We start from the raw sequence: 24,146 nt of genomic DNA, 5'->3' as shown, positions 1-24,146 counted from the left end.
GTGGCGGTGGCGGTAGTGGTGGAACTTGAACCATCTCCAGCTGCAATGCCCGGTGTGCGGGCCTCTCTGTCGGTGGGAAGCACAGCCAAGCAAAAGCAGCCGGTTTGAGCGAGCTTGTTCGGCTCACGGGCAGCGTGTTCGAAGCCGGCCTGGATCTCGGCCCGCCGCAGTGCCAAGTCCTTCCTGTTGTTAACGCCGCTAACGTCGAAGGCTCTGGCTTGACAAAGAGATGAAGAAGCAGCCATTTTGTCTGTTCAACTTGTGCATGGCTTTAAGAGATTGAGTTTAAGGTTGGGAGGGGGGACACGTAGGATTGCACCTTCAAGGCCATATGAAATTAGAGAACCTGGCGGGTTTCCTAACGGAAGGGCAACGGATTCTTTCAATGAATTGGAGAATATGATTAAGGACCAAATTAGAAAGGGTGGAGAATTGTGTTTTAATATATTGTGCGTGGGGGCGGAGGTTTCAAGATTCCAGCTTCCTTCGAGAAAGCGTCTGCCGCTGTATTAGGCTGAATAAAGGACTTTTAAGGTAAACAGAGCCACAGAGTCACTTGAAAAGGCCAGACGTCGGGAACGTGACATTCTGTCCTTCTGTGGCTGCTCCCAGCATCCTCTTCTCTTTGCCCTTTGCGTCCGCCCAGGGTCCGGCGTCTCGCCCACCGTCAAGATCGAAGCGTCCTCTTCTTCGGTCACCGAAGGCCAGTCCTTGGACTTGAACTGCGTGGTGGCCGGCCACCCTACGGCATCCGTCACGTGGTACCGGCGGGGAGGGGCCCTGCCGGCCAAACACCAGGTTCGGATTCTCCCGGGGACCCGACAGGGAGTCAGGCGACTGCGCCCTCTCTCCCCCCCCCACTCCCCCACCCCCTTTCTCTGCAGTTTCATTTCTGGGCAAAGTTGGCAAGCTGGCTTGCCAAAATCAGCCGGCGTTTCCTCTTGATCAGGAGGAGAAAGAATACAGCCCGTTCCGAGCGCTGGATCTCATCCGCCTCTAACGGTCTCTTCTTCTTGTTTTTCTTCTTCAAAGAACGTCAAATATGACATTTTTCTAAGGACGGTTTTCCCGACGAGAAGCCTGCGATCGCGGCAGGACCTCTCGGTTATAAGCCAGCATCCCAGTACAGAAATAAAAGCTGTGGCCCGGAGTGGGTTGGGGGAGTGGCGGGGGGGGAGCACAACACAGAGACCAAAACGCTTAAAAGAAAAGGACGGGGGGAGTTTTCCACCGATTTCCTCTACCCCTCCTTTGAGGAGAGAAGGACACTGGAAGTTTTTAAGAAGAGACTGTCTGAAATGGTATAGGGTTTCCTGCCTGAGCGGGGGGGGGGGGGTTGGACTAGATGACCTCCAAGGTCCCTTCCAACTTTAGTAGTAGTAGTAGTAGGGACGCGGTGGCTCAGTGGGTTAGGACGCTGAGCTTGTCAATCAGAAGGTCAGCAGTTTGGCGGGTCGAATCCCGAGTGCCGTGTAGCAGAGTGAGCACCTGTTACTCGTCCCAGCTTCTGCCAACCTAGCAGTTCGAAAGCACGTAAAAATGCAAGTAGAAAAATAGGGACCGCTCCGGTGGGAAGGGAACAGCGTTCCGTGCGCCTTTGGCGTCTAGTCATGCCGGCCATATGACCACGGAGATGTCCTCGGACAAGCGCTGGCTCTTCGGCTTTGAAACGGAGATGAGCACCGGCCTCTAGAGTCGGAAACGACTAGCACGCATGTGCGGGGGAACCTTTACCTTTAGCTAGCATTAGTATTAGTATTAAGAACTCAGAAACTCCGGAAAGTCTCGTGGCAGACCGCAACACTTTCTTCCTCCTTAGATCTACGGGGCGCTCCTGCGAATCCTGGATGTCTCGGCCGCTGACTCTGGGGAATACGTCTGCCGCGTCAGCAACGGAGCTGGCCCGAAGGAAGCCTCCATCAAGGTCACCGTCTCCCAGGGTAAGGCCAAGGGCCCCGCCTCGGGGCGGGAAGGAGAGCCGGAAGTCGCCAGCTAGGCACAGAGGCAGTGTTGGGGGCATCCCCTTGTCCAGACCCATCTTTGCCTGGGAACGGAGCCCTGGAGCTGGAGGGGCAAAGATAAGCTGACCTATTTTCTGACCTCCACAGGGCCGTCCCCAGTCAGGATCGACTCGGCCTCCTCTTCCATCACCGAGGGCCAGGCTTTGGACCTCACCTGCCAGGTCACGGGCCTCTCGCAGCCCAGAGTCACTTGGTACAAGCGGGAAGGGGCCCTCCCGGCTAATTGCAAGGTACGGTGATGGTGGGAGACCCCCTTGGCTAGAGCCCACGCCTCTTCTTCCCTTTGCTGGGGGGGTGGGTTTCCTCACCCCAGCTCTCCCCCTCTCCCCTTCCCCCCTTCTCCCTTCAGATTTCCGGGCTCCATTTGAGGATCCTGAAAGCCACCACAGCAGACTCGGGCGAATACGTCTGCCGGGTGACGGACGGTGACAGCGGCGTGGTTCAAGAGGCCTCCAAAGTGATCACCGTGCACGGCAGCTCCCGGCGTGAGTGAGAGGCTCAGATGCCAGCTTAGGATCCGGAACCTGCGCGTTTCGTAGGATGGGGAAGGGCCAAAGCAGGCAGGCCAAGCTCAAGGGGAGACCAGAGGATTTCCAGAGGGGGTTCAGCTCTCCCCTTTGAGCAAGGTTCATGGAAGCCTGCAAGGGACCAGACACGGATGTCCACTACCTCCATGGTTATTTACCTTAACTTTGGAAGTTTTAAATAGAAATATTGGGACAAAGTACAGAAATCAGAGGGCTAAAAAATAAAAGGTGACACTTACAAATTGCAAGCCTTTGCAGACGACTTGGTATTTATTTTAAGAAAGAAGCCTAGAGATGGTTCCTAAATTATTGGAAAAGAGAGAGCAGTACGGGGAGAGAGAGAGAGAGAGAGGTCTGAAAATAAACAGAGAAAAAAAACTACTAAAGCCATAGTTTAAAATCTCACAGATAAGCAAAAAAAGGTCAGAAAAAAATAGAACTTACAACTAGTCAAAAAGGTCAAACTTAACAGCAAGATGTTCAAGGATAAAGGAAGATAACGATATAAAATTACTGTACCAAGTAAAAATGGGGGGAAAAAACAAATTTGCAATTGTGGATGTTAGGTTAAGAATGGCCCCGATGAAAATGAACACACTGCCAGAAATACTGTTTTCTGTTTCAAAGGATACCTATCCAGCTAGAGAACGTTTTTCTTGTCGAAGGCTTAAATTCACTTAATTGGGACATTTTTATTCGGCGAGGAGAGAAAGCTAGAATTAAAACTGAAAACGCTAGAAGGAGCCCAGGAAAACGGGAGGCTTGCGGCTTGCCAAGACTGGGTTTTATACTAGCAAGCATCTGTACTAACCTGGGTAGAAGAAAGGGCAACTCTTGAGAAACAAAAAGCTGGTTGTATTGGGAGGGACGTGATTTACAACTTGGTCGGCACGCTTTCTTAACCGGCATGGGGAGGGGGGGGCTGGCAGGAGGGGAGAGGTCTGCCAACTGACGATGCGGCCCCTTCCTCCTGGCCTTGCAGCCTCGGGAGGAGTCGGGCCTCCGCTGTGGATTGAGCCTTCGGCGCCCTCCATTGTCCAAGGAGAAGCTTTGGACTTGAACTGCATCGTGGCCAGCCAAACCAGCGCCACCATCACCTGGTACAAACGAGGCGGATCCTTGCCAGCCGGCCACCAGGTAGGGTTGCCCCTCGGGGCTGGGGGCCAGCTTTGTCCACCCCGGCAGGGTGTTTACGACATTCCTTTCCCCTGTGCACTGGCTGCCTCTTCTCCGTCGACCCGCAGGTCTCCGGTTCCCACCTGCGCATCGCCCGGCTCTCCCCGGCTGACCTCGGGGAATACGTCTGCCGCGTCAACCTGGGTTCCCTCACCCGGGAAGCTTCGGTCCTCGTCTCCCACACCCGCTCCTCCTCCTCCAGTAGGTGGGGGGGTCCATGGCAGGAAAGCCGGGAGGAGGGGAGGCTCGCTGGGGGCTGGCGGGACCCTCACCACCACCCTCCGGCTCTCCCTAGCCTTTGGCGTGGCTCCCCCCGTGAGGATCGAGGCGTCCTCGGCCGCGGTTGCTGAAGGACAAACGCTGGAGCTGGACTGCGTGGTTTCCCGCCCGGAGCAAGCCATGGTTACCTGGTACAGACGGGGTGAAGCCCTGCCAGCCCACCACCAGGTACAGACATGATGGCCCCTTAGCTCTAAGGAGTGCGACCGGGTAACAACTTTAGGGCCACCAGGGCCACCGTCTCGGAGGCACCCCCTTGCCCCAATTTGAGTGCCCCAAATTGGCTCTCGGGCAGAATTCCAGTTTCAAAGCACTTTGGCTAACTGGGGGGAAAAAACGCTCTTTGGACTTTGAAGCCCAGAGCTGCTGCTGGGGAAATGGAATCAGTGGCTCCAAAGTCTGGCTCAACTAGGCCTGGCCTCAGACTGTGGATCAGCTGAGCTCTGCCTGCCTCCGAGATAGGAGCTGGCGAGGCAGGGAGGATATGGATCCAAAGTCTTCATGAAGAGAAGGACGAGGGGGGCGGGGGACACGATTGCAGCCTTCCAGTATCTCAGGGGCCGCCCCAAAGAAGAGGGAGTCAAGCTGTTCTCCAAAGCGCCCGAAGGCAGGACGAGAAGCAACGGATGGAAACTCACCAAGGAGAGAAGCAACCTAGAACTAAGGAGGATTTTCCTGACAGTCAGAACAATTAATCAGTGGAACAGCTTGCCACCGGAAGCTGTGAACGCTCCAACACTGGAGTTTTTTATGAAGAGACTGGACAGCCACTTGTCCGGAATGGTATAGGGTTTCCTGCCTGAGCAGGGGGTTGGACTAGATGACCTCCAAGGTCCCTTCCAACTCTGCTATTGTATTCTAATGGCAGGCAAGTCTGCAAAGTGGGGTTGAGAAGGTGGCTGTTTAAATAATAATGTTATTTTTTTTTCCAGCAAAGGATTTGGAAACCTCTCCTTGCTCCCTATACAAAACAAGGGCCTTGTTTTTATTATTTTATTTAAGGGTCTTAGAATAGTTGGGGGGTTTTTTCCCCCCTCCGTGTAAAATCTATCAACCCATACCGGATGCGGTTCATAGCCAGCAGAGCTAGGCTGGTTTAAGGGGATGCTGAGAAGGGTGCCACCCTCTTTTAGGCCTTGGGAACACGCCTGAGGCTGGTCAAGGTCTCTCCCGCCGACTCCGGAGAGTACGTTTGCCGGGTCAGCTCCGATGCTGCCAGCCATGAAGTCTCCGTCTTGGTCACTGTCCAGCAGCAGGAGGGCACCCCTATCTTCCGTAAGAACTCCCTTCTGCTCGTAAGGGGAGGGAATGAGTCAGGGAATTAGAATTTAGAATTTAGAATTTAGAATAGAATGGAATGGAATAGAAAATATCGAATGGAATGGAATGGAAGAATAGACTAGACTAGACTAGACTAGACTAGAATAGAATAGAATAGAATAGAATAGAATAGAATAGAATAGAATAGAATAGAATAGAATAGAATAGAATAGAAAATATGGAATGGAATAGAATAGAATAGAATAGAATAGAATAGAATAGAATAGAATAGAATAGAATAGAATAGAATAGAATAGAATAGAATATATGGAATGGAATGGGATGGAATGGAATGGAATAGAATATTGTTGTTAGCAGCGAAGTCGTGTCCGACCCATCGCAACCCTATGGACAACATTCCTCCAGGCCTTCCTGTCTTCATAGAATAGAATGGAATGGAATGGAATGGAATAGAATGGAATGGAATGGAATGGAATGGAATGGAATGGAATGGAATGGAATGGAATAGAATGGAATAAATATGGAATAGAATAGAATAGAATTAGAATAGAATTAGAATTTAGAATAGAATAGAGTAGAATAGAATATGGAATAGAATAGAATTAGAGTAGAATAGAATAGAATTAATAGAATAGAATAGAAAGAATAGAATAGAATAGAATAGAATAGAATAGAATAGAATAGAATAGAATAGAATGAGGATGGAATGGAATGGAATGGGGCAAAACTCACTTGAGGTTTCTCACTTGGCCACATAAATTTGGGGCTGTCCAGTGTCCCGAAAGGACTAAGCCCTGGAACGTTTAAAGCATGCCTGGCTGAGGAATTCTGGGAGTTAGAAGTCCAGCAAGTCACAAAAGGGCTGAGTTTGAAGACACACACACACCCCGGTGTAAAAGATCTGCCTGACGTGGGTCAACTCGGGAGGAGAGAAGGCAGGAACGGTGGGGGCTTCCACAAGGCTTGGCTTCTCCCTGGCTGGGTGTGTGTGTGTGGGGCATTTGCTGACCTTTCTTCTCTTCGTGACCCATGCAGCCACTGGGGTGGTCCCCCCCGTCCGGATCGAGTCCTCCTTCACCTCGCCCTCCGAGGGCCACACCTTGGACCTCAAATGCATCGTGGCCGCCTCCATGCCGCAAGCGAAAGTCACCTGGTATAAGCGAGGGGCGGCTCTTCCTGCCGGCCACCAGGTATGGCACTGCTCACGCGGGGCTCGCCCAGAGGGGCTGAGAGGAGGAGGAGGAAGAGACCAGCGCCCGGAAGCCACTTTCCAACTCCATTCACCCCCGTCCGGCCTCTCCCCAGATCTCCGGCTTCGTCCTGCGCATCCCCCAGGCTTCACCAGCTGACTCTGGGGAGTATGTCTGCCGCGTGAGCGATGGCCCGGCCGTTCATGAGGCCTCGCTGGTGGTGACCATCAAGGGCGAAACGGGCTCCTATTGTAAGTTTCTCCCCACCCCCGTCCCGCTGAGCTGAAGGGTACGATTGCCTGCTCCATGGGGAGGGGGGTGTCTCTCCCCTTGAAATGGATCCCTCTTTTCTCCTTTGCCCTGGCTCTTTTCCAGTTGTGGGCGTCAGTCCCCCGATCAGGATTGAGACCTCCTCCACAGCCATCTCGGAGGGGCAGACTTTGGACCTGAACTGCCTGGTGGCTGGCCAGTCCCAAGCCAGGGTCATGTGGTACAAGCGCGAGGGCGCCCTGCCCGTCCACAGTCAGGTAAGGGCTTTCGGAGATCCAGATAGAAAGAAAGTGGGGGGGGGGTTGTGGTTGTGGGCAAACTGGAATAGAGTAGAGTAAGAATAGAGTAGAGTAGAGTAGAATAGAGTAGAAAGAGATGGAATGGAATGGAATAGCATACAAATAGAATAGAATCCCGCGGCACTCGGGTCAAATCCCGAGTGCCGCGTAACAGAGTGAGCGCCTGATACTCGTCCCAGCTTCTGCCAACCTAGCAGTTCGAAAGCATGTAAAAATGCAAGTAGAAAAACAGGGACCACTCCGGTGGGAAGGGAACAGCGTTCCGTGCGCCTTTGGCATCTAGTCATGCCGGCCACATGACCACGGAGACGTCCTTGGACAAGCGCCGGCTCTTCGGCTTCGAAACGGAGATGAGTACCGGCCCCTAGAGTCGGAAACGACTAGCACGCATGTTCAGGGGAACCTTTACCTTTACCTTTAGAATAGATTAGAATTAGAATTAGAATTAGAATTAGGAATAGAATAGAATAGAATAGAATAGAATAGAATAGAATAGAATAGAATAGAATAGAATAGAATAGAATAGAATAGAATAGAATAGAATAGAATAGAATAGAATAGAACAGAACAGAACAGAACAGAACAGAAAATATGGAATAGAATAGAATAGAATAGAATTGAAAATATAGAATAGAATAGAATAGAATAGAATAGAATAGAATAGAATAGAATAGAATAGAATAGAATAGAGAAAGATGGAATGGAATGGAATGGAATAGAATAGAATAGACCTTGGAGGTCATCTAGTCCAACCCCCTGCTCAGGCAGGAAACCTATACCATTTCAGACAAAGGGCTGTCCAGTTTCTTCTTAAAAACTTCCAGCGTTGGAGCATCCACAGCTTCTGGAGGCAGGTTGTTCCACTGGTTAATTGTTCTGATTGTCAGGAAGTTTCTCCTTAGTTCTAGGTTGCTTCTCTCCTTGGTTAGTTTCCATCCGCTGCTTCTCGTACTGCCTTCGGGCGCTTTGGAGAATAGCTTGACTGCCTCTTTTGGGGCAGCCCCCGAGATATTGGAAGACTGCTATCATGTCCCCTCTTGTCCTTCTCTCCATTAAACTAGACATCCCCAATTCCAGCAGCCGTTCTTTAAATATTTTAGCCTCCAGTCCCTTAATCGTCTTTGTTGCTCTTCTCTGCACTCTTTGTAGAAGATTAGCTGGACATTATTTTCTAGGACGTGAGTTATGCATTTTTTGGTCTTAATTGTGATGAACGTTCTCCTGGGATGCCTTGGCGTAATATTTGGGAGCTTAAGAAATGGAAGCCGAGGTTTTGGGAAATCCAAGGGTGGCGTGGGATGGGTGGGAAATGGCTCCAGTTGGTTTTAAAAAAAATCAGCTCTTGGTTGTCTACTTTTTTTTTCCCCCCTGGCAAACAGATTTTCGGAACCCGTCTCCGGATCTCACAGGTTTCGGCGGCCGATTCAGGCGAATACGTCTGCTACGTGAACGACGGCACCAGCCGACTGGAGACGTCCATCATCGTGTCCATTCCCACCAGCTCGGGCGGACCACACAGTAGGTGCCCGGGAAGCTTGTGGCAGGCCACTTCCTGGCCAGAGAGGAAATTGGGGAGCCGGGCAACGGGGCACCACCCAGGCCCTTTTTTTCCCTCTGCGTCTTCTGTAGTGATCCCACCGGTGCGGATTGAATCCTCCTCTTCCTCCCTCGCCGAGGGGCAGACCTTGGAGCTGAACTGCCTCGTGGCTGGCCAGAAACACACCCAAATCACCTGGTTCAAGAGAGGGGGGCCCCTCCCACCCAACCACCAGGTAGAGGGGGGGGGAAAGGCGCTCCTACTTGGCTTCACTCGAGTGAGGGTGGCGATCCTCGGCCTTCAGCCTGCCCAGCTCCTCTCTGAGGAAGGAGGGCCAGCAAGTGAGCTGACGGCCAAGGGGGCGATGGGGTGCGGACCACTGCGGTGAGTGGCTAACTTACCTCTCTCGGGCAGGTCTCGGGCACTCGTCTCCGCATCCCGCAGGTCTCCTCTGCCCACTCGGGCGAGTACGTCTGCCGCGTCAGCAGCCCCAGCGCCGTCCAGGAGGCGGCGTTGTTGGTCACCATCCAGGATAGCGAGGGCCCCTCCCGCCGTAAGTCTCCTCTGCTCCCCACCCCACCCCCTTTGGCAACCCTGACCTCCTGTAGGACAGGCCCAGCTCACTCCAAGGGTTTCTACCTTCCTGTCGCTGCAGGGCCGGCCCCAGCCCCGAGGATTGAGGCTTCCTCCCCCTCCGTCGTTGAAGGAGGCACCCTGGATCTGTCGTGCCTCGCTCCGGGCCAGCCCCAGGCCACGTTCACCTGGTCTCGGCGAGAGGGACAGCTGCCTGCGGGCCACCAGGTGAGGGTGGGTCTGTCCCCCACAGGGGGGAAGAAGGCAGTCCCGTTGATAGAGGAGGGGACTCGGGCAGGTGGGCAACGCTGAAATCGGAAATCCCAATCCTGCAGTGCCCTTCTCCTTTCACAGGTCTCCGACGGCCACCTGCGGCTGGTGCAGCTCACCCCCGCCGACTCTGGCGAATACGTCTGCCGTGTGAGCGGAGGCAGCGCCCCGCAGGAAGCCTCTTTCGTGGTCTCCGTCGTGGCTAACACCAGTCCGACTTCCCGTACGTTTGGCGTTCCGGCAAGGGTCAAGAGTGGGCGGGTAGAGGGTGGGCGGGCTCCAGAGGGTCACCGTCACTCCCTCCCAGCAGGTCTTCAGAGCCCCATCATCTCCATTGAGCCCCACAGCGTGCTGGTGCGCCGAGGGGAAGAGATTTCCTTCCACTGCCACATCCACAAAGGCACCCCACCCCTAGAGATCACCTGGAAGCTGCCCAACGACCAGCTGTTAGGTGGGTTTTGATGGGGGGGCTGCCGGGCGAGCAGATGGGCCAGGTGGTTTGGGGTGCTGGTCCCGGGGAGCTCACCACACCCACCCCTGGTAATTATTTCGGTCTCTTCTGCAGATAACGTGAGGATCAGCCCCAACGGCTCTGCCGTCACCATCTCCAACGCCCGTCTGGAAAACCACGGGGCCTACCGCTGCGTGGTCTCCAACCGGTTTGGGATTGCCAACAGCCTGGTCAACGTCATGGTCCAAGGTAAGGAACGATGACCAGGGTCTTTCTAGGACAATGACCCCTTTTCTCCTCTCCCGGCCGATGCTAAAGTCAGACTCCGACGGAAGGCGAGGGCGGAGGGTCTGCCGAAGGCCCTGGCTGAACCTCTCTCTCTCTCACTCTCTCTCTCTCTCTCACTCTCTCCTAGGGCTGCCGACCATCTCGGTGGTGCCGAAGGGCCCCCTGCAGCTCAAGGTGGGCAAGTCCATCAGCGTGGACTGCCTAGCAGCCGGGGAGCCCCGGGCTGTAGCGCGCTGGACGAAGCTGGGAGCCTGGCGGAAGCTGGAGAACCAGAGGCTGCTACCGCTGGAGAGCCGAGCCGTGCTACAGGTGGGTGAGGGATGAGTCTTAAAGGCAGGCAAGCCAGGCCTTCCAGCAGCCGTATCTTCCCTTGCTGGCTGGGGCTGGTGGACGTCTGTGGGAGTTGCCCTGGGCAACAGTCCTAGCCTGGTGGGTATGTAAAGCCTCCAGCATCCGGAGCACTGTACCCGAGAGTAACGGTTGCTGGGAAGGGAACGGAAGGAATTGAGCGCTGGTGCGGCCGCAGTTAAATTACCTGTGCCGGCAAGTTCTCACTTTTTGACTCCAATCCCTCTAGGGCAGAGGCCCCAAAACGTTTGGGCGCCAGGGATCACCGCTTCCGTGGAGAGAGCTTTTTCCACGGACCGGAGAGTGCGTGGTTTTGTGTGCTGCCTGCATCCCACGGATGGGGCTTTGCTTGTTTCTGCGGACCGGTTGCCGGCATGCCGCGACCCGGTACCAGTCCACGGACCGGGGGTTGGGGATCCCTTCTCTAGGGAGTTCCCGTTGCCGGTCCTTATGCCATGCTCAAGAGAAAACGGCAGCCAATGGCCATCCCGAAGAGACCTTAATTCCTCAGTTTGAGTGGGAATCAGGCTGAGGGTCGTGTGCGGGCTCCTCTCCCTCCTCAGATCTCCTCCGCAAAGCTGGGGGATGCCGGCACCTACGTGTGCGTGGCCCAGAACTCCGTGGGCACCACGGAGGCCCAAGTGGACGTGAGCGTGGAGGCGGTGCACGGCAGGAGAGGGGTCCCCGAAATCCACATGACTCCCACCCAAACAGTACAGGCAGGAGAGACGGCTCGGCTGCATTGCTCTGCCACAGGTGCGTGCGAGGATGCGTGTGCGTGTGCGTGTGTGAGGGGTATTTGGCCCTTACCGGTCCCTCAAGATGACAAGTCTTTCTGGGGGGGGTGTTGGGGGGCACCCTGGGTCAAGCCAATCTGGGTCGCTTGGTGGCCAGGCTGACCGCTGCTTCCGTTTGCTGGGACCGGCAGGTGACCCGACGCCCACCATCCAGTGGTCCAAGCTGCGAGCCCCCTTGCCGTGGCAGCACCAAGTGGTAAACGACACCCTGATCATCCCCCGGGTGGCCCAACAGGATTCGGGCCAGTACATCTGCAACGCCAGCAACTCTGCCGGGTTCACCGAAGCCTTCGTGGTGCTGGACGTGGAGAGTGAGTGTGCCAGGAGGAGGAGGAGGAGGAGGAGGAGGAGGAGGTGGGATGGGGGTCAGGCACGGGAGCTGTGCTGCTCGCTGGATGGCCTTAGGCTGAGAGTAAGAGAGCAAAAGCAGAAAAAATGCCAGCCACCCCACATGGAGCCCTCGCACCCAGGACTGGCCAACCCCACGTAGCCTTCCTTGGGGGGTGGCGGGGGTGTCCAGGGCTCCAAGCTCATTCTCCCCCACCCCTCTCTCTCTCTCTCTCTCTCTCTCTCTCTCTCTGTGCCCAGTACCACCCTACGCCACCAGTCTTCCCAACCGAGCCGTGGTGCGCGAGGGGGAGGCGGTGCAGCTGCAGTGCCTGGCCCACGGCACGCCCCCCCTGCTTTACCAGTGGACCAAGGTGAACGGCAGCCTCCCCGGAGGGGCTGCGGTACGAGAGGGGATTCTGCGCTTCAGCCAAGCCGGGCCCCGGGATTCGGGCACCTACCGCTGCCACGTCAGCAACCGGGTGGGCTCCGCTGAGGCTTTGGCCCAGGTCTACGTGCAAAGTGAGTGGGCATCCGGGGGTGGTGGTGGTCCCGCCCAGGGCCTGACCCTCACCTCTGACTCTCTCAAAGTGGGAGATTAAAAAGCAGGCTGCCGAGGGGTTGTGTGGGTCAATCTTAGGATGGCAAAGACTGACGCACGGCTGTATCGTTGCGTCTCCAGCTCTGCGGATAAATTCCAACAATAAATAATAAAAACAAACTCTGTTGCGTGGGCGTTGACGTGTGTCTTCTCCTTCTCCTTCTCCTTCTTCTTCTTTTCGTTGTCCCCCCAATAACAGGCCGTGCCGGCGGGCCCCTCTCCGTTCAGGTCACCCCTCAGAGCGACACCAAAGCTGTGGGGGCCACGGCGGAGTTTGTCTGCTCCGTTTCCGGAGAGCCTGGGGCACAGATCGAGTGGTTGAAAGAGGGCGGGGAGCTGCCCCCCACTCACACCATCCGCAACGGAGTGCTGCGGTGAGTGGGGCAGATGTGGGGGGGGGAGGAGGAGGAGGAGGAGATGGCCCTGGGCATCTGCAGACTGGGGCGCGGAGTTCCAAGGCATTCACAGAGTGGCTGGTCCCTTCCAGGATTGAGAAGCTGGACAGGGAGTGCCAGGGGGTGTACGTCTGTCGGGTCAGAGGTGCCACCGGCCAAGCCCAGGAGAGGGTCAGCCTGACTGTCCGGGGTAAGTAAGCGCCACGCTAGCGGGTGGACCAGGTGGGTGGCCCTAGGGAAGCTCTACCAATGGGAGATAGGATCTCCTCTTCCTTCTCTGGAGGGCCCCCCCAAACCGCTTCTCTGGACTGCCTTCTGTCGAAAATGGGGGGGTCTCCTCCTTGGGTGTGGGACTAGATGACCCACAAGATCCCCTCCAACTCTGTGTTCTGTTCTGTTCTATTCTGTACTATTCTATTCTATATTCTATTCTATTCTATTCTATTCTATTCTATTCTATTCTATTCTATTCTATTCTATTCTATTCTATTCTATTCTATTCTATTCTATTCTATTCCGTCTTTATTCTATTCTATTCTATTCTATTCTATTCTGTTCTATTTTCTATTCTATTTGTTATTCTATTCTATTTTCTATTCTATTCTATATTCTGTTCTATTCTATTTTACTCTATATTCTATTCTATTTCTTATTCTATTCTATTCTGTTTTCTATTCTATTCTATTCTATCCTACATTCTGTTCTGTTCTATTCTATTTTATTCTATATTCTATTCTATTCTATTTCTTATTCCATTCTATTTGCTATTTTCTATTCTATTCTATTCTATTCTATTCTATTCTATTCTATTCTATTCTATTCTATTCTATTCTATTCTATTCTTCATTCCTCCTATTATTCTATTCTATTCTATTCTATTCTATTCTATTCTATTCTATTCTATTCTATTCTATTCTATTCTATTCCATATTCTATTCTATTCTATTCTATTCTATTCTATTCTATTCTATTCTATTCTATTCTATTCTATTCTATTCTATTCTATTCTATTCTATTATTATTTTCCATTCCATTCCAATCTGTTTATTCTATTCTATATCTTATTGCTTATACTATACTATACTATACTATACTATACTATACTATACTATACTATACTATACTATACTATACTATACTATACTATACTATTCCATGCTATTCCATGCTATTTTATTCTATATTCTATTCTATTTATTTCTTATTCTATTCTATTTGCTATTCTATTCTACTCTACTCTTATTCTTACTCTTATTCTTTTGCTCTTGTTCTTCTCAGCCCTCCCCAAAGTGATGATCAACATCCGCACGTCGGTGCAGACCGTCCTGGTGGGCAACGCCGTGGAGTTTGAGTGCTTGGCCTTTGGGGACCCCAAGCCGGACATCACCTGGAGCAAGGTGGGCGGGCAGCTGCGCCCGGGCGTGCTGGCCAGCGGAGGCCTGGTGAAGATCGAACGGGTGGAGCAGGCCGACGCGGGGAAGTACCGCTGCACGGCCACCAACAACGTCGGCACCGTCCAGTCCCACGTCATCCTGCACGTCCAGTGTAAGCCCGGCCTTCTCCTAGGCGGGGGTGGGGGTGGGAGGAGGGAAACGGCCTGACCTCCTTTGCTCTCTCCATGGCTCACGGCGGATCCTCTGTCTCCCCACAGCTGCCCCCCAAGTGGCCACTCAGCCGGAAGTGAAGGAGGTTTCTGCGGGCTCCACCGTGGTTTTCCCTTGCTCGGCCTCTGGGTTCCCCGTCCCGGAAATCAAGTGGACCAAGGTAGGTCTCGGCCGCGAGGGACCCTCCACCCTCTCTCTGCCCAAGCGGGCAGGCGGCAGGGCGAGGAAGGGGCTTCAGGGAGAGTTGCCCCCATGGTTGTGGAGCAGAGGGGCCTGGTTTTGGAGGGGGCAGGCCTGCTAGGGTCTTCTGTGGCTCGCTCTCTTGCAGCTGGAAGGGGAGCTGCCCCGGCACGCCCAGTTGGAGGGCCACAGCCTGACCATCCCCTCGGCTCGCCCGGAAGACACAGGCGTCTACGTGTGCACGGCGTCCAACCGGCAGGGCAAGGGGACGGCCTTCTCCATGCTCAAAGTGCGAGGTCAGCCTGGCGCCCACAGGAGGCGGAGGAAAGGGCAAAGGGCAGGGGGGCGGCACACCCCCTGTGGGCGGGAAGACGCTGCCGACCTCCTCCAGAACAGGCGCTGGACGTTCCCCTACTCTCCTCTTCCTCCTCCTCTCTGCAAACCCTCCGCTCCCTTCTAGCACTGGATGATGTTCCCTAGTTGGGTCATGTAACGCCTGCAAGAAAGCCGCCGAGCTCAGAGAGCACCAAAGACCCCTCAGTCCTTCCTCCTCCTTCCTCTCCCCCTTTCCCTGGTGGGGCACGAGAGGAGGTAGCCAGGCCGAGACTCAGCCTGGGCCAGTTATAGTCTCTGCCAGTTTTGCCCAGCTGCAGAAGAGGTGGAGGGCTCGGCCGTCCTCAGACCCTTTGCCCTCCCCTTGCAGAGCGGGTGGTGCCCTATTTTACCCAGAATCCTCAGTCCTACCTGGTCCTGCCAACCATGAAGGATGCCTACCGGGTCTTTGCCTTGGAGATCGCCTTCCGTCCCGACACCTCGGATGGTAAGAGAGGCAGCAGGGCGGGCAGGCGGGCGGGCTACGGCAGCCGTTCGTTCCTCTTGTTGCGGATGGAGGTCCTGAGCGCCATCTTCTCAGCCTCTCTCACTCAACTTCTCTTCCCCTCATCTCTTCCTCTTCCTCCTCCTCCTCCTCCTCCTTTGCCCCTCTTTCCCCTCTCCCTCTCTGCCCTTCCAGCTCTCATGCTTTACTCAGGTGAGTTGTGCCCCCACTGGGCACTCCGGGCTTCCCGCCCAGCACCGGGCACTTTTCTAACCCTTTCTGCCTCTGGTGTGTGTGTGTGTGTGTGTGTGTGTTTGTGCGCGCGTGCGCACCGGTGAGGGGGGAGGGAGGGGAGAAGGCGTGTGCCCTGTGAGCTACTGGCAAGTGGACTAATCTCCCGGGAGCTCCCGAGCCTCCTCATCCAGCTGCAGTCTACCTTACTCCCATTATCTGGGCCGTGCCGTTTGAACCTCATTTTCTTGGCTTGACTCCTGTAGAGAGAGGCCGCAGCTTCCCAGGAAAGCCAGGGCCTGGGCGCGAGGGTGTGCCCGCAGGCAGATCCTGTTCTTGACCCTAACCCTAACCCTAACCCCCTCCGCCTGGCTGTGGGGTTGTGAGGGGGCGCTCAGCCCCGAGTTCGAAGACTCCTGTTGCCCCCCACCCCACCCCTCAGGCTCCCGGGGCAGGACAGGAGGCAGAGCATGGCGGATCTGAGCTCGGCGCCCTGCATGATGCTGCAAAGGGACCTGGGGGCTGCGGAGCGGCGGGGGGGTGTGTGTGTGTGTGTCTCACCTTGGCGCCCCTGAGTTCTCCCCTCTGCCCCCCGCAGGGATGCTGGTGTACAACGGGCAGAAGAAGAACACGGGCAGCGACTTCCTCTCCTTTGGGCTGGTGGGGGGCCGCCCAGAACTCAGGTGAGGCCGGGGTCCCTGTGGGGGGGGGAGGGAAGGTAGGGTGGTGGTGGAATCAAGCTACCTTGGAGTGTGCAGGGAGGGGGGTTCCAGCTGCCGGGCAGATGCCCCACAAAGCACAGTTGTGCCCCCGGCTCAAAGTCTTGCCAGGTGGTCTCTTTTTTTGCAGCCTTAGCCAAAGATTTGTGGAGCCGGTTGATGGTTTTTGAGGGGAGGGTGGGGGGGCCCTTTGAGAGCCAGCCAGGAGGGGCCTCTGAAGCTGCTCCCCCTCTCCTCTTTGCCATGCCAGGTTTGACGCCGGTTCCGGCATGGCCATCATCCGACACCCGTCCATCCTCAAGCTGGGCGAGTTCCACACCGTCCATCTCTACCGCAACCTGACCCAGGGATCCTTGGTGGTGGACGGCCAGCCCGCCGTGAACGGCAGCTCCCAGGTGGGAGGAAGAGGACGGGGCCAGTCGAGGGGCCTGGGGCTCCGAAGGAAGACACCCCCCCTTTGCGCTGCAATGCTCTGTAGCAGCCCCCTGCGGGGCATCGCTTCCCCCCGTCCGAAGAGCGGGAGGTGCTTGTCTCCCCTCTCTCTGGGAAACGGAGGCAGACAGGCAGGAGGTGGCTTCGTTAACGCCAACCGAGCTGCTCACGAGGACCGAGCTTTGCCCCTTTGGGGGGGGGAAGCCCCCAGAAAACCCCATGGGGAGCGAGGCTTTCCCCCCCACACACACACACCTGTGAATCTGTCTTCCGGCCTTTTCAAACCAAGGGTCCCTCTACTTTGTCATTCCAGGGCAGGTTTCAAGGGCTGGATCTCAACGAGGAGCTCTACCTGGGCGGGTACCCCAATTACGCGGCCATCGCCAAAACCGGCCTCAGCGGTGGATTCGTGGGTGAGATGCGGTGGGGGGGAGTCGGCGTGTCTATCCAGAGATGGGGGTCAGAATGGTAGGAGTTTTAAGCCAGACTAGCTGATCTGGAGAAAGCTTACCCAGGTGTTCTGGGTTCATTTACCTCTTACCCCTAACGACAGCCTAGTAAGGGAGGACAGGCCAAGAGCGGGCGCTTGGCCCAGGGATCCGAGACTGCCCTCTCTCTGCCTCTCTTGGTGCTGAGTCACCCGTAGCTGCGCTGGTTAGGCAGGCTTGTGGGTCTGGCCGTGCCAAGCCCAGAGGCCCTCTAAGCCCCCTCTTCTGCTGCCGCCTGCAGGATGCGTGCGCCAGCTGATCATCCAAGGGAAGGAAGTGATCTTCAAGGATTTGGACCTGCAGGCCCACGGAGTCTCCAACTGCCCCACCTGCCAGGACCGACCGTGCCAGGTAGCCCTCTGCTCATAATCGGGGAAGGGAGCAGATATCCTGGTCACCCCAAACATGGTGCCCACAGCGTGCCCGGAGCAGTGGTGGGCCAGGAACCACTGAGCTGCGGGGGCGCAGTGCTTAGCGTCCAGCATTGCAGGCTGACTGCCCACTGCCGGCAGTTCGATCCCGACCGGCTTAAGGTTGTACTCAGCCTTCCGTCCTTCCGAGGTCGGTAAAATGAGGACCCAGATTGTTGGGGGGGGTCAACAGGCTGACTCTGTCAACCGCTTAGAGAGGGCTGCCAAGCACAGTGAAGCGGTATGTAAGTCTAAGGGCTATTGCTATTGGTGATCGGATGTCGCATTAAGAGCCGTGGTGGCGCAGTGGTTAGAAGGCAGCATTGCAGGCTAACTGTGCCCACTGCCGGGAGTTCGATCCCGACCGGCTCAAAGTTGACTCAGCCTTCCGTCCTTCTGAGGTCGGTAAAATGAGGACTCAGATTGTTGGAGGGGCAACAGGCTGACTCTGTAAACCGCTTAGAGAGGGCTGCAAAGCACAGTGAAGCGGGATATAAGTATAGATGCTATAACTATTGCTGTTGCACCGCTCCCACCCAGAACGGAGGGGTCTGCAGAGACTTGGATAGCAGCAGCTACATATGTGAGTGTCCCCAGGGCTTCGCCGGCAGCAACTGCGAGCACCCCCAGGCCTTGCGCTGCCACCCAGGTAAGGTTTCCCCCCCACTTTCAATTCTCCGTCTCATGTGCCAGGAACTGGGGCGGTTGCCTAGAGCAGAGCTGGGGGGGGGTTGGCCTGCGTTGTTGCCGGCGTTGCCAAGTAGAGCCTCCGCCTGCCTTTCTTCCCACAGAGGCCTGTGGGCCCGACGCCACCTGCGTGAACCGAGCCTCCGGAGAGGGCTACACCTGCCGTTGCCTCTTGGGCCGACACGGGAGGAAGTGCACAGCGGGTGAGTGACGCCCCCAGCTCAGCCCTGCTCACGCGGAAGCCGGCCGAGGCCCAGGTAACCCCCTGCCCTTCTCCACCCACAGGCCTCACGGTGACCACCCCGCACTTCCCGGGTGGGGACGCCTTCATCTCCTACCCGACCCTGACTCGGAACCCTTACGAGCTGCGGCTGGAGATCGAGGTCAAGCCGCTCTCCGCCAACGGCCTCATCCTGTTCAACGGGGGCGATGGGAGCCCCGTGGCCGACTTTGTCTCGCTCCACATGGCCAACGGTCACTTGGAGTTCCGCTACGAACTGGGCTCAGGTAGGCGTGCCCGGCGAATCAAGCTGCTGTATTGTGATTGATCCCCTTGTTAAGACCCTGTGGTCTGTATAAGCAGATATTATCACTATTAACAGTTCTCTTCAGATAGCTGAACTCATGAAATACCTTTGATCATCCAGAAATACCTTTATTTGCATGCAGAGTAGAATACAGCATGATAAGGTGAGTTAGGAGATATTGTACAGTATTCCAAGGTCAGAAGATGGTAATAACTCACAGCGTCTGCACGTGAATCTGGAGCACATGTCTGCTGGTTATCACACGTCTGCCGGTAAGGAGCAGGAGAGTCTCCAGGGACCAAGAAGGAGGAAGTCCGTCCCAGAAAGGGGAAAATACATCACAAAGGGGGAGGTATTGGCTGACCCAATTAGCATAATGTATAATTTCCCCTTTTGTGATGTATGACGCGGTGGCTCAGTGGGTTAGGACACTGAGCTTGTCGATCAGAAAGTCGGCAGTCTGGCGGGTCGAATCCCGAGTGCCGCGTAACAAAGTGAGTGCCTGTTACTCATCCCAGCTTCTGCCAACCTAGCAGTTCGAAAGCATGTCAAAATGCAAGTAGAAAAATAGGGACCGCTGCGGTGGGAAGGTAACAGCGTTCCGTGCGCCTTTGGTATCTAGTCATACCGGCCACGTGACCACGGAGACGTTCTCGGACAAGCGCTGGCTCTTCGGCTTTGAAATGGAGATGAGCCGGTGCCCCTAGAGTCGGAAACAACTAGCACGCGTGTGCGGGGAAACCTTTATATAATTTCCCAAAACAGCCACGTGGTGGCAGCATACCGTCTGTCCCCCTCCCTTCCCTCCTTGGCCACCTTCGTCCCCTCCGGACTCTCCAAAGCCGGTTTTCCCTCCGCAGGTACCGCCGTGCTCCGGAGCCACAAGCCCCTGGCCCTGGGGCAGTGGCACAAGGTGGCGGCCGAGCGCCTGAACAAAGACGGCACCTTGCAGGTGGACGAGGAGCGGCCCGTCAAGAGGTCGTCCCCGGGGAAGAGTCAGGGCCTCAACCTGCGCACCTCCCTCTACCTGGGAGGGGTGGAGGCCTCGGTCAAGCTCCCGGCAGCCGCCAATGTCTCCAGCCACTTCCAGGGGTGCATCGGAGAGGTGAGCCGCGAGCGGGCAGGGAAGCGCCCGCCTCCTCCTCCGCTCAGCCCGAGCGGGTCAACGCGGCCGCGTCCTTCCCTTCCCCTCCCTCCTGGAGATGAGAGCTGGAGGCTTGCGCCTGCCCGGCTTGCTCCTCTTGCGAGGAGCCTCGGGTGCAAATTCTGCTTCCTTCCAGCTTTCGGTCAACGGGAAGAAGGTGGACATTTCCTACAGCTTCTTGGACAGCCACGGCATTGCGCAGTGCGCCGACAGCTCCCCTTGCGACCGCCGGCCTTGCCAGCACGGCGGCCAGTGCTTGCTGACGGGGGAGTACGAGTTCCAGTGCCTGTGTCCGGACGGCTTCACGGGTGAGGCGGAGGGCCGGTGGAAGCCCCGGGCGGGGGTATCTCTACTGCTTCGGCCCCCCCGCCGGCTGTTGACCAGAGCCTCTCTCTCTCTCTCTCTCACTCTCTGCCCGCAGGAGAACGCTGCCAGGTGCCCGAGGTCCATTGCCAGCTCCACCAGCCCTGCCTCCACGGGGGCACCTGCAAGGGCACCAGCTGCCTCTGCCCCAGGGGCTTCTCGGGGCTGTACTGCGAACAGGGTGAGATTCCCGAGGGCGAAGCGGCTGTTTCAGACAGGCTGGCTGCGAGGGGCTCTGCTCACCCGCCTGTGGGAGGGGGCTTAGGGAGGGGGAGGGTCTTCCCCAGGGCCCTGCTTGACCCCGGCCTCTCCCTTGTGCCCTGCAGGTGCACAGCAGCACCAGCTGAAGGCCGAATGGCCAGAAGGCAGTGGAGGAAACGGTAAGCCTGGCCCTCCTTGGGGGGGGGGAAAACCAGCTGACCTACCCCCCCCCCCCCGATTTTCTTACCTGCTGCTACTTCAGGTGACTCAGATGCTCTTTTTTCCCCCCTCTGCCAGACGCTCCTGGACAGTACGGGGCCTATTTCTGCAACGGGGGCTACGTGGCCCTGCCGAAACACCTTTTCCCTAGGAGGTGAGCGGTCGGGGGGGTGGCTGAACGGGGGGAGGGTTAGGGTGCTGCCCACCCTCTCCCAGTCTTGAGGGGCGCTGCATTTGGGGCTGGGAAAGAGCCGGGCCTTAGGGGCACAAGAGTCCCGGAGATAATTGGGGGAGAGAAAGGGAGGGTTCCAAGGACGGGGGGGGGGGGAAGCAGGCTTTGGTGAGGCGGGGGCGGTTAAGCCGTTGCAAAAAATCAGCCCCGCCTTTGGCTGCTCCGCCGGGCAGTTTGGGGAAACCAGGGGGGTGGCAGGGAAGTCAAAAGGGGGGGGGAATATTTCCCCCTTACAGACAAGAGCGGGGAGGGGGCAATGGGTTCTTCCTGATTGGGGGCCTCCACGTGTCTTGCAGTCTTCCCGAGTCGCCGGAGGCCATCGAGCTGGAAGTGCGCACCAACTCTGCCGAGGGGCTGCTCTTCTGGCAGGGGGTGGTGAGTGGCCAAGAGAAGAGACGGCGGGGAGGGGAGGGACACCGGGGGGGGCAGAGGGCAGCCCGGCGGCCCCCTGGGAAGGTAGCTCGAGCGACGCCAGGTGGGTTTGTGCCCGGGCTCCTCGCTTAAAAGCAGCTCCAGCGGTGAGAGTCCCTCGCTTGGACATCTGGGCGAGGTCTCGACCCCTCGGGGCTGCCCGGAACATCTGGACCGAGGAGAGCGGCCTTTGGACGGGAGGAAAGAAGGACCTCTGCCTCCACTTGCTCAGCCGAGAAACGCCACCGGGCAAGCGCTTGGCTGTCTCTTGCATGCGCGCGTGCATGGCGGTGGGCTGCAGGAGCTGCGCCGATCGGTCCTCCCCGAGCCTGTTGCATGGCTGGCTGGCTGGTCCGGTTTGACGCCCGCTGCTTCTGCTTCTCCCTTTTGTCTTTCCAGGCTACGGGAGAGCCGGGCCCCCAGCAGCATGTTGCTAGCCAGGTATTCACCCGCTTGGACTGGGCTTGGACGGGGGCGCCAAGCATGCGAGGGGTGCAGCGCATGGAGTGGCTCCCCAGCGTGGCCAGCAGGCGGTCGTGGGGTTGCCCCCACCCCGAAGGGAGACGGTGGCATCACACAAACACACACACACACACACACACACACACACACGCCTCTCTCTCTCTCTCTGTCTCGCAGGAGGAAGGGGAAGCGAGCAAAGGGAAGGACTTCATTAGCCTCGGGCTGAAGGAGGGGCACCTGGTCTTCAGGTGAGTCAGACCACTTGCCAGCTGGGTCTTTCCTGATAGGGCGGAGACCCCCCCCCCAACTTTTGGGGCACTGCCAGGGACCGGTTCCGTGGAGAGAGGTTTTTTCCGCGGACCGGAGGGCGGGTGGTTTTGCGTGCTGCCCGCATCACACAGATGGGGGGGCTTTGCTTGTTTGTGCGGATCGGTTGCTGGCGTGCCGCGGTCCAGGAACCGGGAGGGGGGGTTGGGGACCCCTGTGCTTAGGGCCTCCGGCTGGCGGGCTTTCCTAGCTGACCAGCGTGTCTTCCGTAGCTACCAGCTGGGAAGCGGAGAGGCCAACATCCGCTCCGAAGACCCCGTGGACGACGGGGAGTGGCATCGAGTGACCGCCGTCCGGTGAGAGGAGAGGGCCGGGGCTGGGGGAGCGAGTTTGGGTCGGCGCGGACCCCCTCGCCCTCCTGATGGCAACCCCCCGCTTCTTCCGTAGGGAAGGGAAACGAGGCTTCCTTCAGGTGGACGGAGAGGAGGCGGTGACCGGAGAATCTGCCGGCCGGAATGTCATGGTCAACACCAGAGGCCGGATCTACCTAGGTGAGCGGCTTCTTCTGGATGGCGCGAGTCCAAAAGAGCTTTTTCCTGCCCTGGTGGTTTTCGGCGTTGCCGGCGTTTGGCCTCGTGTCCACCGGCCTCTGATTTCCTTGGGCCTGGAGGATCGCTACCTTTGCCTAGAGCGTTGTCTTTCTCTGACCAGGCGGTGCCCCTGACATCCAGACCCTGACAGGCGGGAAATACACCTCGGGAATCACCGGCTGCATCAAACACGTGGTGCTGACCAACGCCCGGCCGGGCCAGGAGCCTCGGCAGCCGGTAGACCTGCATCATCAGGCGGAAACGACCCTGAACATTCAGGAGTGCCCCTCATAGGGGAACGGCCCACCCCACACACCCCACACCCTGCTCTTCGTTGCCGGGCCGAGGGAGAGAGACATCTATGCTGATTATCCTTATTTTATTATTATTATTATTATTATTATTACAAATTTTTTTTAAAAAAGGAAGAGAACAGAAAAACGGTGCTTTGCTGCTGCTGCTGCCAAAAAGGGGAGGGGGGAGGGAGTCGGCTGGCCGCGGCCTTGGCCAGCAGGGAGGAAGCCAGGCGGCAGAGGACCGGGGGCGGCCCGAAGCTGCAGAAGGATGCCAGGAACAGACCGGGCATCTCCAAAGAGTTCGGCAAGTCAGCCGGACGCCCAGACGACTTGAGTGGCTCTGCCGGGCCGGCAGGCGGTGACTGACCAACGCACCTGCCCTCGCCCTCCCTGGGGCCAGGAGCAGGCGGGAAGATGGCTTCTCGGCGGCACATGCCCCGCGCCCAGCAGATGCCACGTAGCAGGAGGATCCTTCTGAAGTCCCGTCTCTGCCACGTTGCCCTGCACGGCTGTACTGCTTCTCAGAGGTGCCCCCCCGCCCGACACACACTTCGCCCTGTGCCTGTGGGTCCTCGAGGCCAGCTGCCTGAACCCCTGGACCTTGGCCTGGCTGGGATTCCTGGGGTCTCGCACCCTGGGAGGGGTCTGTCCCATCACCGTCGGGCTGCTTCAGTGCCTTACTTTTGAAGCGGGGGGGGGGAAGTGATCTCCTAAGGGATTCACGCGCTATCTCCCAGGCCGACCCCCACTCGCCCACCCTCCGTTGCCTGCTGTTATTTCTCACAAAAGGCCAGAAGGTCCTGGCTTCTTCCCCCTGCTATGGGTCAGAGCCAGAAAGACGAGTGGTGGTGGGGGGGTGTCCTTCGATAGCGTTGCCAGGAGAAAAGTTGCTTTGCCTAACTTGCCAAAAGTCCAAAGAAACTTCCATTGCTGAGACAGGATCGGTGATTGCGGCCATCCTTGCCTTTTCCTGCCAGCTGGCCTCCACGCACCGAGGCCAGCAAACATCTCAGGCCTTGGGGATGCCCGGTCCTGCTTCAGCCGGGGCCTCACACTTCTCACGTAGGCCTGGCTGTCCTGGGTCTTTTTTGGGCAACACCCACCCACCCCCGTGTCCAGGATTAGAGGGCCCAGCCTGGAGACCCTCTTTGCTCCTCTCTCTCTCTCTCTCTGCTTCCCTCACCCTCCTGACCTTGACTCTTCTTGTACTTCTTTTTCTTAATAAATGGTGCTGAA

At 56.9% G+C, this 24,146-nt stretch overlaps 1 protein-coding gene across 1 annotated transcript in view; it reads left to right on the top strand.

Annotated features, from left to right (window-relative positions):
• HSPG2 (heparan sulfate proteoglycan 2) overlaps positions 1-24,146 on the top strand; it is a 69,461-nt gene extending 45,315 nt beyond the window's left edge. The window contains 47 exon segments of the mRNA XM_083375651.1: positions 647-798; positions 1,820-1,940; positions 2,109-2,251; positions 2,371-2,506; positions 3,531-3,685; positions 3,793-3,925; positions 4,020-4,171; positions 5,137-5,278; positions 6,320-6,474; positions 6,590-6,725; positions 6,850-7,001; positions 8,423-8,561; positions 8,673-8,815; positions 8,995-9,133; positions 9,236-9,381; positions 9,508-9,646; positions 9,734-9,874; positions 9,989-10,123; positions 10,290-10,471; positions 11,074-11,266; positions 11,439-11,618; positions 11,896-12,156; positions 12,435-12,609; positions 12,723-12,820; positions 13,909-14,175; positions 14,282-14,394; positions 14,563-14,710; positions 15,118-15,234; positions 15,427-15,444; positions 16,061-16,145; positions 16,432-16,576; positions 16,927-17,026; positions 17,343-17,452; positions 18,052-18,160; positions 18,303-18,401; positions 18,484-18,705; positions 19,586-19,830; positions 20,006-20,177; positions 20,291-20,413; positions 20,559-20,612; positions 20,731-20,806; positions 21,181-21,259; positions 21,410-21,736; positions 21,935-22,005; positions 22,297-22,380; positions 22,472-22,575; positions 22,736-24,146. Of these exon segments, the coding sequence (XP_083231777.1) occupies positions 647-798; positions 1,820-1,940; positions 2,109-2,251; positions 2,371-2,506; positions 3,531-3,685; positions 3,793-3,925; positions 4,020-4,171; positions 5,137-5,278; positions 6,320-6,474; positions 6,590-6,725; positions 6,850-7,001; positions 8,423-8,561; positions 8,673-8,815; positions 8,995-9,133; positions 9,236-9,381; positions 9,508-9,646; positions 9,734-9,874; positions 9,989-10,123; positions 10,290-10,471; positions 11,074-11,266; positions 11,439-11,618; positions 11,896-12,156; positions 12,435-12,609; positions 12,723-12,820; positions 13,909-14,175; positions 14,282-14,394; positions 14,563-14,710; positions 15,118-15,234; positions 15,427-15,444; positions 16,061-16,145; positions 16,432-16,576; positions 16,927-17,026; positions 17,343-17,452; positions 18,052-18,160; positions 18,303-18,401; positions 18,484-18,705; positions 19,586-19,830; positions 20,006-20,177; positions 20,291-20,413; positions 20,559-20,612; positions 20,731-20,806; positions 21,181-21,259; positions 21,410-21,736; positions 21,935-22,005; positions 22,297-22,380; positions 22,472-22,575; positions 22,736-22,908 (6,689 nt within the window). The 3' untranslated portion in view covers positions 22,909-24,146.

This window comes from Vipera ursinii (assembly GCF_947247035.1).
Source record: "Vipera ursinii genome assembly, chromosome: 17".
NCBI lineage: Eukaryota > Metazoa > Chordata > Lepidosauria > Squamata > Viperidae > Vipera > Vipera ursinii.
The sequence above is the reverse complement of the archived record's forward strand: the minus strand, read 5'-3'. Positions and strand labels throughout refer to the sequence as shown.